General features: G+C 48.2%; 4 protein-coding genes across 4 annotated transcripts; all 4 read right to left on the bottom strand.

Annotated features, from left to right (window-relative positions):
• Positions 1–2,465: 2,465 nt before the first annotated feature.
• Positions 2,466–3,503, bottom strand: CC84DRAFT_1244313 (concanavalin A-like lectin/glucanase). The gene is made up of 2 exons (XM_018184148.1): positions 3,102–3,503; positions 2,466–3,052 (listed from the first exon to the last, which is right to left on the bottom strand). Exons 1-2 carry the CDS (start codon positions 3,308–3,310, stop codon positions 2,542–2,544), a joined length of 720 nt encoding a protein of 239 aa, XP_018036158.1. The 5' UTR covers positions 3,311–3,503; the 3' UTR covers positions 2,466–2,541.
• Positions 3,504–5,142: 1,639 nt separating this feature from the next.
• On the bottom strand, positions 5,143–8,356 carry CC84DRAFT_1244315 (uncharacterized protein; the record flags this gene model as incomplete). Its single annotated transcript, XM_018184149.1, has 4 exons — positions 5,143–6,050; positions 6,101–6,653; positions 6,697–7,893; positions 7,979–8,356. 4 exons carry the CDS (start codon positions 8,354–8,356, stop codon positions 5,143–5,145), a joined length of 3,036 nt encoding a protein of 1,011 aa, XP_018036159.1.
• Positions 8,357–10,478: 2,122 nt separating this feature from the next.
• CC84DRAFT_1044894 (HET-domain-containing protein) lies at positions 10,479–10,718 on the bottom strand (the record flags this gene model as incomplete). Its single annotated transcript, XM_018173408.1, has 1 exon — positions 10,479–10,718. A coding segment is annotated over one exon (240 nt), but the record flags the coding sequence as incomplete, so codon positions are not given.
• A 4,317-nt stretch (positions 10,719–15,035) lies between these two features.
• Positions 15,036–16,103, bottom strand: CC84DRAFT_1164251 (uncharacterized protein). Its single transcript, XM_018178452.1, has 2 exons — positions 16,066–16,103; positions 15,036–16,007 (listed from the first exon to the last, which is right to left on the bottom strand). Exon 2 carries the CDS (start codon positions 15,822–15,824, stop codon positions 15,114–15,116), a length of 711 nt encoding a protein of 236 aa, XP_018036161.1. The 5' UTR covers positions 15,825–16,007; positions 16,066–16,103; the 3' UTR covers positions 15,036–15,113.
• Positions 16,104–16,647: the final 544 nt, after the last annotated feature.

Below are 16,647 nucleotides of genomic sequence, written 5' to 3' on the forward strand. Positions count from 1 at the left end.
TAGGCTCGTGAGAGGGAAGGTTGCCAAATTAATGCCTGTGTATTACTGAACTGTGCGAATCCAGCCACTGTATCTGCATTGGCAATAGCTCAGTGGTGTTTTCCCTTATCCTCCCCTGGTGTACTGCGGGTGATCGGCATGGAGCATGGGAAGAATAGATCGCGCCCTTTGGTAGCCGCTGCTGTGCACATGTCTGCAATAGTCTTCTTTGCTTGACCCGCATTAGCGTAGACGTAAAGTTTAGAGTACGTTGTTGACTGGGTCACCGTAAAGGATAATTGTCAGTAACCACGGCTGTGGCCTAGACGATTGTAAAAGGGCCCAATTGAGCGACCTAGTGCGCAGAGCACAACATTGTGCCCAGCCCGCAACTGTACATTTTGAAACCAACGAACCAACCTGTAAAGGATATTGCGGAGATTCTACCGTGCTCAGCAAACTTCGCTGGGTCTGTAAAGTACTTTAATTTGTACCTTCCGATATTCGGCCAGTGCGGCTTACTCCGTCAATGCAGCTTTTGGCTCTTTGGGGGTTCGGACTGCTTCATCACGCGTGTGAACGTGTTCTCTCGTTTCGCACGACATGCCGCAGTTGAGGTGATCTTGCAAGTTCTCGCTGACTCCCAGAAGCGCGTACAGGACTGGGACGTTCACTGCCTCCAGGGCCTTCTTGGATCCTATACCCGATCGCTCGAGAATGATGGGAGAACCAAACCGCCAGCACAACGAACGACCTCCTGGGCAGGAACGAACCCCTCCCCTTGGTATTTATAGCGAACCCCACTAGCTCTGAGCGCTCCAGCAGTGGTCAATGCCTCATCGAATACAATCTTCTTGACCAGTGTGCCGGTCTCCAATATCACATTGCCTCATTCCAAAGCCGGCTAGAGAAATGAGTGCCTACATGTCTGCGCTCGCCTTTCGATGAATCCACTGCGTTGGTGACAGTGATTTCCCCAAAGGAGCTTTCTGTGAAATCTGTGGCCCTTGTCGGGTGACCAAGCTCCTTAAAAGCCTGAGTTCACTGCGATTAGATTAAATCCAGGTCACGCGGGTATGATGTCTTCACATAACCCAGAAATTCCACGTCAATGCTTATTTCCGGCTCAGAGCTCTCAACTTGCCACCATTTATAGCAGTCTTGCATACCTTTTCAGCTCCACCCTGCTCTTCTTAAATCTGGAAGAAGCTTTGTCGCAAGGCGATCATGCCATTTGTACTTCGGATACACCACGCTGTGACTATTGATCGCACTCGTACCACCTACCGACTTTCCTCTCGGATGCTTCACGACCCTGTTATTGAGGCCCGGCTCCGGCACACTGGCATACTGCCTATCATGCAAAGGATTTGACAAAGCGCGGCGGGGATACCACGTGTCTGAACTTTGCAATCATCGCGAAGATGTTCTCCAGCTTCCAGAACCAAAAACCAGCGATTGAGGAGCAGATTTGATAGACGCGATGTTATCAAGCACGATGCTGAACCGGCCCCGATCAGGATGAAGTCGTAGTCCTGTGCGTCTTCGGAAAGATTATTGCCTGACATTGTTAGAAAACCGAGGGGAAATCGTCTTGAACCGCCCGGCTTACCCAATGATCCACTACTTGTGTGTTGTCTGAAGGTAGAAATCGTTCACGGCGAGAGTATGGAGCTGACTACAAACCACTAATATATATTAGGAAGTCAATGCAAGTACAAACAATCGTAATCTTTGCAACAGATACATCTAGGCCGAGGGCGTTTCGTCGCTGCATCGTAGCTATTCGCTGATAAATCTATATCCACAAATCACAGCTTACGTTGGCTCCAGCCCGAAAACCCGAATACAAGTACTCATGGTGATGACAACCAATGGTATGCACCATCTTTCCTGAGTGTATATAAGGAGCGTGGGAATGGGAGGTCTTGTTGTCTGCTCTTTCGTGTTGCCAAAGCATGGGGCGGCTCCCCAGAAGGTGATTTGGGTCAGAAAAAGGGTCCACCTCGGCAAATCGAATTTCGCCCCCAGAACATGCGCAACCGTTCGACACATTAACGCCATGTTCTTCGAAGCATTCCTTCGGAGCTGCATCGACGCGTAACTTCTCATACCTGTCCTCATCACGCTGATGACTTGTCTTCGTGTTCACAACTAGCCATCGCAATTTTCTCGCGTTCAGAAGCCACCAGCACTGAACGGGCAAAACTCGCGGCGCCTGCAAGAGCCAGCATTGAAGTCGCCCTTGTCATGGAAAAGCCAGTACATAGAGTTTGAAATCTTTCAGTGACGTACTGCCGGGTCCAACGAGTCCATCATCGCCATAGCCTGATCTAGACCCTCTTACATTTCTACGTGCGTACCAAATATTGAATGACATGAGGTTGACCTTGCTATTTTCTTCGTCTAGAGCAACACACCATGATAGAAACTTGATAATGAGACATGCGCTTGGGTGCGATAAAGCTGTAAGAACAACAGGGAGGCGATCATCAGAGGAACAGGTGCATCCCTTACTTCAACTTTAGTTTCGCGCAGCTGGCATGGTGGCCCACATCGACACTATGTAATGAACGACGCTGTACGCTTGGCTCCCCTTGGTTTGCAGACTGTACCAATGGTCTGTGTCGGAGTAACGCATACTGCAGAGCGTGTTATCGGCGTCGGCGTCTCCACAATACTTGTAGTTGGCCTCACGCCAACGGTAATGTCTGCGTTGCCTCTCCCTTGCTGGCCTTCCACAACAATGAATGTGTTCCCCAAACTTCCCATTGGTAGACCAGCGGCCACCCAGGCTTTATAGTGGTTGTTGAAAGTAATGGTACCCCCACGACGATTTGTCCGCCTCACCGACCAGTATTGCCTCAAGTTCCCGTTATACTTTGACCAGAGCTCGTATTGCGCTCCATCACTGGTGTGATATCCGTAGAAAGACTGTGCTGCATTGTCTGAAGGGTTATGCGATGCGAATGCCTCGACGACGTAAAATTCTACACGAGGGTTGCTCGTGAAGCCATAGAGAGCAAGGTAAGAGTTGCCCTGAGGATTGTAGTTGGCGGTGTAGTTGACCACGCTGCATGATCGTTAGCTTTGTATCAAAGGCATCATTGGGTAAAGCAGACAGATTCTGGTTTCCTCGATAGCCCTTGCCAGCGACAAAATTGCCTCCCGCTCCGAGGATCCAGTCTAATGTAAAACGACCGGCTGCGAGGCTGGTGTACGTATAGTTGGTAGCGTCTTCGCCATTTCCCCAATTCTGAATCTGGAACTGTTGGCCTTGAGCAAGAGGGATCAGCGCAATTGCCGCGATGAAGAGTTTGAACGGAAACATCTTATACCGCGATACTCACTTTGCGTGGCAGTGGTAGAGCCTGTTGGGCATACTCATGTCGCTTCTTATAGCTTCCCAGAGCGATAATGCTGCACCTGAAAGTCTTCACACTTGCCTGTCGCTGATTTCATCGTAATCCTACTGTCTGTGCAATTCATTTTGGGTTTATCCGGTGGCAAAGATGTGTTGGCGGTTCTATACGAGGGTCGTACATACACGAGGGTACAAACCCAGATAAAGCGAATCAAATGTAGCACAAAGTCGCTGTGAGAGAAAGCTCTTGCCCGTGACACTGCAGATTCCACTTTTCGTACTAAAACAATTAACGCAAAACCTATCTGTTCATCCTTTTCCTGTACATGAATAATGCCTGCTACTTTTCTAGTGCGATCTTACTGAGGTGTCTGTTGACACTTGACGTGCTCGCTTGGTTTGTCTAGTTGGTGACGTGCGTAGGAAATACTGGCAATTCTGCGATGTAACATTGAACAAGGGCTTGTCGTGTTCGTGAATACTGTAATTGGAGCCTTATCATATCGTATCTGCATGCATGATGTTATTGCTGACCCGGCGTCAGGTAGCGAGAACGCCGTGCAGGAGGATAAACCCGGGAAGCGAGGAAGCAATCCCCAAATGGACCTTGGATTACGAGCAATGCAGATCCTGGCGAATTTCGATCGGCCAACTGCCACTACGTAACCTCCTTCGAGATGGATTATACGGGGATCGCCTGGGATCTAGTACCACTAAGGATCATGTAAGAGTACCTATGGTATGCAGGTTGTAAGACGCTGATGGTGTGGACTTCATATGCAAAGTGCCACGGCTCTATGTGGGTACACAGCACGTGTGACGTCTTCGTGTAGTTCTCCTCACCCCCCTTCATTGAGGCAAAGAGACGACTGATTTGTGCATAGATACTCGGACTCTATCACTTTATAGTGTGACCCCACCAAACATAATACCTTCCTCCGATACTATTAACTATATATGGTCACTTGATTCCTAGATAACTACTCCTACATTATGATACTTATTTAAGAAACTACTTAGTAGTAATCCTTTATAGTATTTCCATCTATATGTTACAATCACACAGAATAACCGTAGGGGAATTGTTAAATCCAGAAGGGTAGAATGTCCTAAAGGGTTAAGGTTGGTTCTCGGGCAAGACAACTAAGGGAAGGGAAGGGGTTTTGTTGATACAATGGTATCTTGCGAAATATAACGAGTCGACAATATGGCCTGAGTGTAATCCCAACGATAGATCAATAAACAGGTTGAACACGAGTATGAGAGTTCATACTCGAGTTCCTATATACTAAGGTTGATCAGTTATCCGATAACTCTCATCAAGGTGATCAAACTGTGCTCAGTGATCAGTATGCAAATTGCTCAGTATGATCAGTGTGCTAAGAACACTGATCACTCTGATCAAGTCACGTGACCGGTGTCGCATCATGACCTGGCGACTAACTGCTAATTACATGTAGATCCGGATGACTGTTCATCGTGGATCCTAACACTTTTTATCCCAACCAACTCGGGATTATACCCCCGGGATACACTACCGGCCTGGAAACACAGTAGAGTGACCTCATATGCAAACTACATTAAGATGAACTATCATTGATGCTTGTGTGAAGCGAACGGAGATATGAATACCGTTAGGGGAAACTATCAGCCTTCCACTAAGACCACGCCCGAAAGGCCTTCGCGTGAGATACCTGGGAGGTGTAGGCCATCATATCCCGATCATATATCTCAAAGCAATTTGCACAGAAAGCTCGCATCATCAATCCGCATCTGCACACAAGGTGGTGTATTTGCACTCAAAACCCAAATAAATTTTCCCCCTCCTCAAATCCCCACTCCTTCAGTGCTGGCAATGCAGCTTTCTGAACCATACCCAGCGGCCCGCAAAGGAAAACACCGGTGCCCTGCTCCGGCGCAAACAGTGCTTCCTTGAGAACGTCCGGGTCAACATGTCCCTTCTTCCCCTTCCAATCATCACTAGGATGACTGAGGATATGTGTAATCTTCAGCCTGCCTCCACTCCCCCTCTCAAACTCATCAAGCTCTTTGTGAAGCAAGATATCCTTCTCAGACTTATTTGCATCCACAACCCGTATCTGCGTCTCGTCGTCATTGGAGAGAATGGTGCGTGCGATGAGAGAGTAACCAGGCGTAATACCACTTCCACCAAGAACGAGGTTGATCTTTTTGAACGTGTATTCTTTGCCTGATATCGTAAAGGAACCATTACCATAATACACCATCTCACCGGTTGGCCCGCGTATCTCGATTTCTTCGCCGAGGGGCATGTAGTCAAGGATATTATACATTGCGCCGCCGGGTTGGGAGGGAGAGGGGAAGTAGGGTTTGACGGTGAGTTCGAAGGTGCCAGTGCCGTCTGCGAGGCTGTCGTTGTCGGTTTTGTTGTTGATTTGCTTCGATGGATCGGGAAGAAGTGGTTTCGTTGGTGTGTATGAATGGATGAGCATCTTGTCTTGGAGATGATAACCTAATTGTACGTGTTGGCAAGTTGCGAGACCCAAATCGGGGGTGTTATCTGGTAGTTGGAAAGTGTATGCGCGTGTATCCTCCGAAATCGATTTGCGGTCGATGAGTTTGACTGGTACCCATCGGTGCTTCTGCAGCACCATTTTGCTTTGTTGGGATGATGTTGGTGACTGCTCATTCGCGGCAGTCTTGTCCGTCACCACACCAATCGCGCATTCTGTTCCGGAACATCAGTAGACGTCCAACAGCAACATTCGGTGGGCTTACCGTTGAGCTTCTTATAGGCATACCCGTCATGTATACTTTCGAACTCATTGCTAGTTTCTGCATGCACTTTACCAGCATGACCTAACGCCGCGGCTTTGCCTCCCGGATGCCAATCCAACACGCTCGTCGCATCGTACACTTTCCTATCGACCACAATCCAGCAATCATCCTCCTTATCATGTTTCTCAATCTCCTGCCGTGTGAATTGCTTCTGCGGTGTACCAGCCGCCTGCTTGATAGTCGCCATCTGGTTCTCAACACTCGGTTCCATCCACCCGCCATCTGCTGTGCCTGGTTCCACAGGGTGTCGGAAGAAAATTGATGGACTATCTGAGTCATCTTCTTGTACAATATACAGCTTAACGACGTACCAGCAGTTGTTCATCATGCCCATGACATTCCAGTTCGGGTCTTTCGGCTGTGTATTTTTGAATACATTAAAGCAGCGCACCGTGATGCTCTTCGCTCGGAGGAAGTGCGTGATCTCGATATCGACATGCCAGTGCAGCCATGTCCAGAACTTGTTCCCATGTCGAATCGGCGCTTCTGGGAACTTTCTGATGCAATAAAGCCATGTATCTTCATTATCCAGCGACATTATCCAGCGAGACCTCCACTCTCTGGACTTCATGACCACCACCGTCATACGCGTAGCCTTCAATGCGATACGTATTACCTTTCTTGGCCTCCGAAAGTGATATCTTCTCACCCTGCCCAGGCTTCACAATGACGGAGTTCAGATTTTGCTCATTGCACGCCGTATCCGGATGGCGAAACAGCGCCTCCGCAAACTCGCCGTCCTTCTCCGTAACGAAAGACGGTAGGACACGGTTATCCCAGATATGGTAGTGCGAGTCGTTCCCCTTATCCGTTACCCAGAGTCGCTTCAGCCACTTGACGCAGCGTCCACCAACATACCCTGGTATCATCAGGCGCACCGGGTATCCGTGATCAGGCGGAAGCGGAAGGTCGTTCATCTCGTATGCCAGGACCACGTTGTTCGTTGCATCCATGACGTATTCGAACGGCAGGCATGTGGCATATTTCCCCTCGCTCGGCTCGTCCGCGCCCTCGAAGTTGACCCAGTACCGTTTGCCTTCAGGCATCTTTCCTGGTACGCCGGCTTTGAGTAGCACATCCCGCACCAGCGATCCTTTCCAGTATGCGCAACTAACCGCCGCGCTACCCCAGCTGAACCCTTTAGACTTCTTGAGCATGTTTAGCTCTTTGCGACGGTTTCCATCGCATGCTAGCGCCACGGGGATGTTGATTGAGTCGAAGTCGTTCCTTAGCGCATCCATGGACAGCACAAGCTTGCCTCCTTCAACATTCAACTCGTGAAACTCCCACAGTAACGGTGGAACAGCGCCATGATTGCGTACGTAGTGCAGATCATTAGGCGTGATAAGTCCTGCGTCGTAGAGATGCGATAGATTGGCCTCCGCATTCATCGGATGCTTGCCCGTCAATCGAATTAGATCCGGAGAACGTGGTAGCCAGTTGTCGGGCGAGAACTGGTCCGCTTCATCGATGGAAATAGTACTTCGATTGTTTGTCTGGGGGCTTTTGCGCTTTCCGTCGTTTTGTTCGAGATTCTGGATGTAGTCCTTTTTGTGTTGTAGGTTTCGAAGCAAGGCAATTTCTTGTACGGAGTATCGCTCTCGCAGCTTCTCGTATTTAGTTTTCTGTTTCTTGCCGGCTTCATCGTTGTAGTAGCCTGAGTCCTCTGCGTTTCCGGCATATGCGTCGTGATGCTTCCCGCTGTCACCTTGCTCGTTTCCATTGCTCTTCGTCTATGCCTTCGTCCTCGTGCTTGTCAGATGAGATCTCGCGTTGTTGCTCCTCCTTCGTTTGCTCTTCCTTTTCGCGTTTCTCTACGTTCGCCGGCCACTCCTCCTGATTCTTGACCCAATCTTCCGTACAGGGTAGCACGTATCTCCAGCCCAAGCTTCTGTTCTCCGGATGCTGCAGGTGAAGATCTTTTTCCTCCATCACGAAGTCTCGGAAATTAATCAGATCGCCCTTCTTCGCTCTTTCAACTAAGTCTTCGTGCCCATATCGCGCTTTTTCAACGTCATCGTTCGCATTGACTTCCTCGCAGTGGTGGGTGATGCCAGCTAGACGGTCATCGTGATTCTTATACCCAACGCGATGTTCATGTCTATGTGCCGTCGACCAATTAGGCTCTTCCTCAATTTCCTGTCGCGTTGAACTAGGGTGGTCGGTAATGCGAACTCGCCAAGGTACTAGAGGCATCGTTGTGTGCTTCTTAATTAGAAGTAGTCGGGCCAAGGGATGCTTATATGCGACAAACACCCGCGGAGATATGCAATTACGCAACCATCGCTAAAGGCTGTAAGCACGGGTGGTTATATACCACGGCGTCATAGTGAGTTAGCTTTTGTGATGCGTGAGGTGCTCCAGACATCCTTATTGGCACGTGGATAATAGCTAACTTGGAACTATTTGTTGATGCAATGGTACCTCCGCGATTAGGTCGGCACGAGTGCATTCTACCCCAGATTTAGTCTCGGCCCCAAACACCATAACGAACTTCGTGATCTGCTCATTACATAGTCCTTTCTCGATTATTTAGATCCGACCTCAACGCCCTCATTCTAATAATAGTAGAGTGCGTGATCTGCTAACTATGCGCAATTGCTGCCAATCTATAATAAGACCAGTTTAATTGGCGAAAGTGTCATAGCAAGTTGACGTAAAGCTGGACCTCGGAGACCGATTTTTCGATTAATAGTTAGACTTTGGTAAAATCTTATTTTAGTCTCCTCCTTAGAGGATATAATCCATTCATCAGATGAATCCTTTTACACGAACCGTATCAGCATCGTCACCTAAGAAGAATCCGGCAAATGTTCGTTCGATCCCATAGTTCTCCTTGCATCATGCCCTCGATGAATGCTGGGCCAACAACTTCATATGTATCCATCAGTGACGTCGAACGCAATATCATTGGGCAATGGACACCCGAAATCAGTGCAATGACATCTTTCGGTCCTATCGAAGTATGAGCCGCTCCGATGTATCCGCTCTCTGAAAGGAAGACTGTCTTTCCCTGCATCATCATCCATATGGAATGGGTCAGTGTTGAAATTTTTAGATCTGTTTTAAGAGCCCACAACATCGTGAGGTCTTTTGACTTGAAAATCCTCTGCTTAGTCCGATCATCGAGCAGAAGGGAGTCCTGCAGCGCCTCGCGCGCTTTCTGGAGATTCCCTTCGAGAAGTAACATGGACCACTCATGAATGGCAGTCCCGTGACCGATGCTTTCCAGGATCTGCATATTACCGCTCGTTACTGCCTGTCCCAGGGCAAGGAGACTCTTTTGTGCATTCCTGTTTCTGTCCATGCACAGACCGAGAATCGCGACCCAGTCTCGATAAGCTGTGAGAATGAATCTTGCCTCAACTTCGGATCCCCAATTAACATTGAAGCTTTCTGTACCGAGCAAGGATTCCTCCGGACGTCTGACTAAAACCTTGTTTCTGGAATTCAGCTCGACTCTATCCACAATCATTCCGTGCGTCTGAAGAATTAGCCCGTCAGGAGAAAATGAAAACCTGGCTTGCGAGTCGCCAGCAGCATAATGATCTCCAGGGTAAACTCCAGGTCTGTAAGGCTCGGAATAATTCGGTACCCACGTAGGCATCCGGCGTTCTTCCTCTGAGATAAGTCCACCGGTGAGCCCCAAGAGTTCCAAAGATGCAGCAGCTTTACAGAAGGCCATGGTGAATTTCCAGAAAAGGGTATGGGCATGTGCAGCCCCGTCATAATCCGGTTTTGGAAGATGAATGTCGGCATCCTGGAACATTCCGTACAGACCGTATATGCGATCTCTCGGATCCTTGCAACCACAAGCTCGAATATTAAACATCATGCGTGGTATCTCGTCTTTGGTTGTGGCCCTCTTATAGTTTTGGTGGTGCAAAACTATCGCAGTCGAAGTGGGGACAAAACTGAATATGTGAGAATTTTGTGTGAGTATATTGTATGCGGCATAAAAATCGACAAGAAAGCCACTGAGACACCTAAACGGCATCTCCAAGTCTCCACAATTGACTAAGAGTGGGACCGGACATAGCAGTCTACCTTGAGGGGCGAGTAGTGTTTCTTGGACAGTCCAAACTCGGCGCCACCAGCCCTTGTTCATTACTTGAGCAATGTACTTGGAGTGCCCTCGGTCTTACGAATAGACATGGTCAGTATCAATTTTGCTTAAGAGACAGGTTCTCAGAATACCTTTGATGAAGCGAAACAGTCTCAGCCGAAGTTTCCCCTTGTCCATAATCGGATGGGCCACAGAGTAACATACAGCTAGCCATGCATAATGAAAGGCTAATTCGTCTCCAGGGGAAGGCATGCCTAGCCAGACGTTGACTTGAATGGCTTTTCTGTATATTTCGGACATAAGTGACACTTGTTTGCCCTTCTCAAGCGTATCATCTTGATTGATGCAGATTGCATCGATCCAAATGTGGAAGGGTCGACTGAGTCGTCGAGACAGGTTAATGATATCCACACAATTCTTTGTGACGAACAAATGTTTACCATTGCAGAGAATAACCCGGTCGAACGGCTGATCGTCCCTGAACGTCGTTAGCTTCTTTCTTGTCTCGCTGAACTACATTGCTTTTCTGACCATGTGTAAGAGAACGCGCGATAAGCTCGCATTGAGGTAGGAACATCTAAAGAGACGGTCTCGAGCTCACAAGTAATGAACCTCTCGTCCTTCAATTTGCGATGAGGTCTGAGAAGACGGATATGTCTGTCAGAGAGCAGCGGGGGATAGACGAAATTATTATTACTGCCAGATTCAAGCACTGATCTCCTGGTCGAATTGCTTCCGTAGTGGGATGGATCTCCTTGAGTCCGAATATTGTACCGTGCTTTCACGTCGAAGATCAGGATTTGCGAACCATGTTTGATAACTCGGTAGATGATGAACGCAAAGTCATACAGCCGACCAAGAACCCAAATCATTGGTCTAAAAAGAAAGCAGACGCCAATCAGCCACTTTAAGAACGTCTAGAATATCATGTCAGGCAATAGTAGAAAGTGAAGAGGGTATGCAGCATACCCGGGTAATGAGGATGTTCTAGGAATGAGCTCAATATGTACTCTGCAATGTGCGTATGCACTATTGGCCTAGACCGCTCTCCGCGGAGTGTTGGTCCAACTTCCGGATGATGGGGGAGCCTATTTTGGGGCTGAACTTCAAGGTTCTCCAATCAATGCAAGGCTAGCCCATTTAACACGAAGAGCCACTCGGATGCTGAAGAAAAGCAAAATCAAGTTGGATAGATAGGAAATTCTTAGGAGTACCATGCCTTGGTAGCCAATGCATGATGTTAGGACCCACTCGCGCGTGGCGCGGGGTATCGGCTTATTATACTCCCACTGTGGTACAGGGCAAAAGTAGTATTGGGCTGATTGTTGGCCCTCTGGATATTGCTTAGAGACGCATTTTTCGCTAGGCCTACTTCGGACGGAAAGTGTTTTATGTCGCCGACCTTAGTAGCTGCGCACCTGTTACTGTAGCCGCGCCACAACTGAATTACGATAATGACAGCGTCAGCAGCAATGATCAATGGGAAAAGGATTGCGATTACGGGTCAGATGCTGAGCATAACATGGGCACGTGACTTAGTTATGTAACCGGATCTGTGGCTCTATCGTGACAGAAGTTAGAACTCTGGGTATCCTGTACCTCACCTCCCGGGTGACGGGATATCCATCGAGACGGGGCGCAGCCCGGGGTGATTAGGTCTGGGCTAATAGTAGCTCGCTATAAAGGCTAGGGAGCGTATTCTGGTTATACGATGGGGTTTGCTGGCTAAGGTGATGAAGAAGTTGGCGACCAGCAGATAGAAGGTGACTGGTGGAAAAATTGCTATTGCTTCTGTCGGGAGCTTGATATATTCGAACATGATTGCTCTCTATGATGCGATTCGTGGTTGTGCATAGGGATGCCTTCTCGTTAATGGCGATAGATAAGGCCTTGGCGCCCTTTGCATAGTCGGCGGCGCATGCTCTGATGCCGGTTTTGGTGGTGGTGGCCTGATTACGTTCTCATGATGGAACGGCCATGCTGAGTAGTATTGTATCGTTACATAGTGCCAGCCTTGAAGTATTAGAGAACAAGAACCCCCCTGGATCGGAAGTACCGTGCGTGCTGATAGAATAAGACGTAGGACATGGACTTATGGCCTCTGGTATTATTCGTTCTGCTGTAGTGAGCTATTCTTTAAGATTATCTCCACTGCTGTCCTCTGCGCGCCTTGAAACCTCGAAACCTGGAGTGAAGGTGCTGAACCCCTAGACAAAGTTAGTGAGAGCTTAATAATTATAGTAAGGAGGTTTGTGGCGGCTGCACGCAATGTTTCCCCTAAAAGCAATTAACCGCGAAGGGAATCAAGTTTTTTTTTAAAATTTATAGAAACATACCATATATACTGTAAGCGTGAACAGTAATGCGGATGATAGAAAGCTGTCTAACGAGGCCCTCATCATCTTGGCTGAAATCCAAAGCTTGTAATTAAGGGAGCATGAACAACTTTCGTCGCAAACGAATGGAATGGATGGTAATAACGACTAATGATTGAGTGGATGGCGAAGTTTTGGTCAATATGCCGTTTATGCTGGGTGCTGGGATTGGGCCTATTTAGTCTGACGAGAGGCTAAACTCAACCTCGAACTAGTGTGATTTTCTGAAATTGCTTCTTCGGTCGCCTTTTTGGTTTGCTGATCTACGTCCATTGTACCTTCCCGATTCTAAAGCTCCCGACGATTTTTTCTCAGCTGGATGCTTGACTTGGCCGCGTCCCTGTATATTCTAATTAATCTGTGGAGTTATCGCGGCCCCTACTAGGTGATGTATGTGCCTCACGCTATAATAAATTACTACGGATACTGTGCCATAGGAGTACCTGAATTAGCTGGGATCTCGTGCCATGCTTGGTAGTATGTAGTCAGTCCAGACCTCGTGCCACCGCTTTAAGACGAGGCATTGCCGACCAGTCCTCGCGTGAATGAGCTTTTTCCCCCGTAAGATTACATCTGTTCCTGCTAAGGCTCACGCGCCCAACCCTGCCTACCGAAGACTGAGGGTAGACTATCACTCAGAAGGAGTCAGGTAGGTTATTCTGGGATTAAAAAGGCCATTAGCACTTCCGTGCCTCTGCAAGCTGTTGCATCCTAGGGTTGTATACTTAAGGATAAGAGTGCTTGCCAAATTGAGCAATTGGTCCGAAAGGCTGATAATGTTAAGCGCTATAGCAATGTATAATGACCTAACCCTAGAGAGATATGCCAGGGTCTTTGCACCCGGTGACATTAAATCGTGTCTTATCTGTCCGTCAGTCACTGAACACCATTGTTCCGAGCATTGCCCCAATCATTCGTTCATTTCTTCTTACCATCATGGAATTACAACTTATCTGCTGCAATGAGACTTTTTGTCGGTGTGTTCCTCCTGCATCTGGCTGTAATCGTATGGGCTGGAGGTTATTAATGATGTATGGAGCGTGTACACTTGTGAGTTGTTGCCTGTCCCTGTGTTAAGCTGTCGGAATTAAGGTTTTCCTTGTCCAAGTTGTTTGGATCATACTGACATAGTTCAAGATACCAAGCGTACCAAATCGATGAATTTAACGATCCAGCCGATCGTAAGATTGGCTTCAAGTGTAAAAGGTGGCGTAATAACCAGTGCCAAGGTGACGACTGGCTAGAATGTAGGGGCTGAAATGGTGGTCGCTGCAACTTTGATGAGCTCAATCTTTTTCTCAGATGAGTACAGCAACGATTCGATTATACCGTCCTCAAGGCTGGCACTAATCCGCTTGACGAATGTGCCTTCGGCCCTGGCTTGTTTCATAACACATGAAAACCATAATACGAGGGTTTATAATTTTCCTCTCGTAAATATTATGAAAACCGACGTGAACGGATTCGGCGACCAAATCAAGAAGCTGGGTGACCATATGGACGAGACGTACTGAAGGCTGGAACCAAACCTTACTCCCGAACAGATTTGACCGTATTCAGATATCGATTATGTGACGGATAGAGTCGTTGAGGCTTGGATTGGGGATCAGGGATACTTCCTGTAAGTAATTCAGCTTTCAATAGCTTTCGCAATGAGTAGATAGTATGGAGCGTACTTTTGATTGTCAGTTCTGGTGCTCACGCTGGCGGTGGCGGTGGTGATGGTGCTGGTGGTTATACAGCATTTTCGAAGACATTGATAGATTACTGTGGCTTTGCTAACGGCGATTTTTGCAATCTAGTTTGGAAAAGGCTAGACAGAGATTGGAACCCGCCTTGACAGTCAGGGTACAGTAACTGAACAATGGCGTGAACCCTATATAGGCGATAGATCCTACGGTATATGCCTAGTATAGTGCACCGGCCCTAATCTTTTGAATTAGATCGCTGACTGATGGATCCTTTTGCAGGGAAACCGTTGACTGGGGAGAGACAATTAAGCAGCGCCCGAACACTATGTCTCTATATACAGCCCGGAGAACTGTGAATGACTTCTTCGTCTATTTAAAAACAACTGCCCGAGTACCGGAGCATTTAGCTGTCATTAAGTCGCATAAGTATGTTAAGGCTAAGATCGTTAGCTGCCGACGGTCTTAATTATGGGTTTGGTCACGACATAAGGGTACGGCCCGTATCTCGGAAGTAGTCGTGGCATATCTCTAGTAGTTTTTAGGAGGGCCATTCTATAATTGTATAATTGTATACGCTTTCATTGAAGTAATTCCTTACGGACAGCTTCCCCAGTATCATGCAGTCGCCAACCCGCCGAGGGATGGTAGTTCGAATTATTCGTGGTACTAAGCGAGGTGTGCTTTAGTAACTAGTTTGAAGCTCCAGTCTGATTTAAATTTTGCGTTCATCATATGTAAAACTGTGCACAAGTAAGGGGTTCTTTTCCTCTATCTTCTGCATGAGTCTACACACTTTCCAATACCAAGGTCCCCATTGCTCGTTATCTCGAAATCGCTGCCGCTCGTCGCCTCATCGCTCGCCTGCAAAGCCGTACTAAAATGAGGGGTAGACCAGTGTCGTAATCGTCACCCATCTCCCACCATTGAACCCTGTACTGGTGCAAACAATTGGCGTCATTCTCAGATGCTCTCATCATGTTTCCGTTATCTGGATCAATAAACCAAATGCTCTCCTCGCCGCACGGCCATAAATTTTCTTGATTTTCTTCCAAAGCACCCCACCAAGCTTTCATACCATCCATACAGACGATGAAGATTTCCTTGATACTGGTGAAAGATTGAAGATCTTTCATGCTGCCGCGATAGAATGTTTCGTCGCTATATTCGGCCTCGAACCGAAGCCGCTGTATCTGCGGCGCAACTGCTTTATAGAGGCCAAGGTGATTCCCATTGCCGATGTAAATAATGTCGATTTCGAAGTTAACCCATACGTAGCGTAGCCCCATGTCGTCCCTGTTCCTGAGCTCAACGAGTCCGCGCTGATAGTGCTTTTGCATTTCACGCCTTGATTCTCGGCACGTCTGTAACGGAGCTGGCACGGGCGTGTTCGTCACCGGAAGCGGATTATCATACCTCCAGGACAAGTAGGAGTCGGAAATTGACACATCAACAGTCCGGGGCTCGACTGTGAGTCCCCAAATCCGTAAGCGCAGCTCCGTTGGCAAGTGTGAAAACAGTGAAAAGGTTGACATCTCTAGCTGTGCGATGTATTTCGGTGCAATTAAGCCAATGCACCTGGTCGACTCGGCGGCTAAGGATATTTAGTGACTGAAGTGTCTGGGAATCTCCCCAGTCCCTGTACGCTAGGCCCTGGTGCTTGGATCGTACGGCTGGAGGGTTGAGTATGTGGCGTGACTCACGAACTCGACGTGTGACTACCAAGAGTCAGCTCTCGCTCCGATCCTACCGATTGTTCAACTATGGGAAGCGTATCTTTGCATGCCATGAGCATCGTGTGATGGTTGTGGTCAGTGCAGGGTAGGATCCTGGAGATACTTGAGCTCATGTAGTGAATACTTGCACTAGCGCCGCGGGCTTGGCAGTGCCAAGGCTCCGTGTCCCGTGCTTCGCCTCGCCTTGGGCTGCTTCTTGTCTACTGCAGCGGTGAGGTAATGGCAAAGCTGCTGAGTAGAGATAGTTATCTCTTGCTCTTCACTACCCGTGATCTCGTTACTAAGCTCCTCACAAGCAAAGTCAGAAAGCTGTAGTCTTAAACCTGGATGATGCAAGGGGTTACCCTGATCTGGCATACAATGTTCCAACCATTGCTGGCACTTTCAGCTACGGGCTACCTATGCATATGTTGTTGACGCGGTCGCTGAGTCCACCGTAAAACAGATACGGCATTCTCGCGCCGATACGGTGCGCTGAGAGATGTCTGACGCTAGTCTTCTCGAACGAGTTGCAGGGCTGAGCAGACGTTCACCGGTCTTGGAGGGATAGGCACGTCCGCTATTGGCGCGTTTGATGGCATGATCCGTTCGGCTCATGTTATTAGCCAACTGCGTGATAGTG

The sequence above is a fragment of the Paraphaeosphaeria sporulosa genome (genome assembly GCF_001642045.1).
Source record: "Paraphaeosphaeria sporulosa strain AP3s5-JAC2a unplaced genomic scaffold CC84scaffold_5, whole genome shotgun sequence".
In the NCBI taxonomy this organism is placed as follows: Eukaryota; Fungi; Ascomycota; class Dothideomycetes; order Pleosporales; family Didymosphaeriaceae; genus Paraphaeosphaeria; species Paraphaeosphaeria sporulosa.

Excerpts from the sequence above, each read along its gene's own strand:
- CC84DRAFT_1244313 (XM_018184148.1), bottom strand. The coding sequence starts at position 3,310 with ATGTTTCCGTTCAAACTCTTCATCGCGGCAATTGCGCTGATCCCTCTT. Across the intron at positions 3,053-3,101 it reads TATCGAGGAAACCAGAATCT|CGTGGTCAACTACACCGCCA; the intron begins GTCTGCTTTACC and ends ACGATCATGCAG.
- CC84DRAFT_1164251 (XM_018178452.1), bottom strand. The coding sequence starts at position 15,824 with ATGTCAACCTTTTCACTGTTTTCACACTTGCCAACGGAGCTGCGCTTA.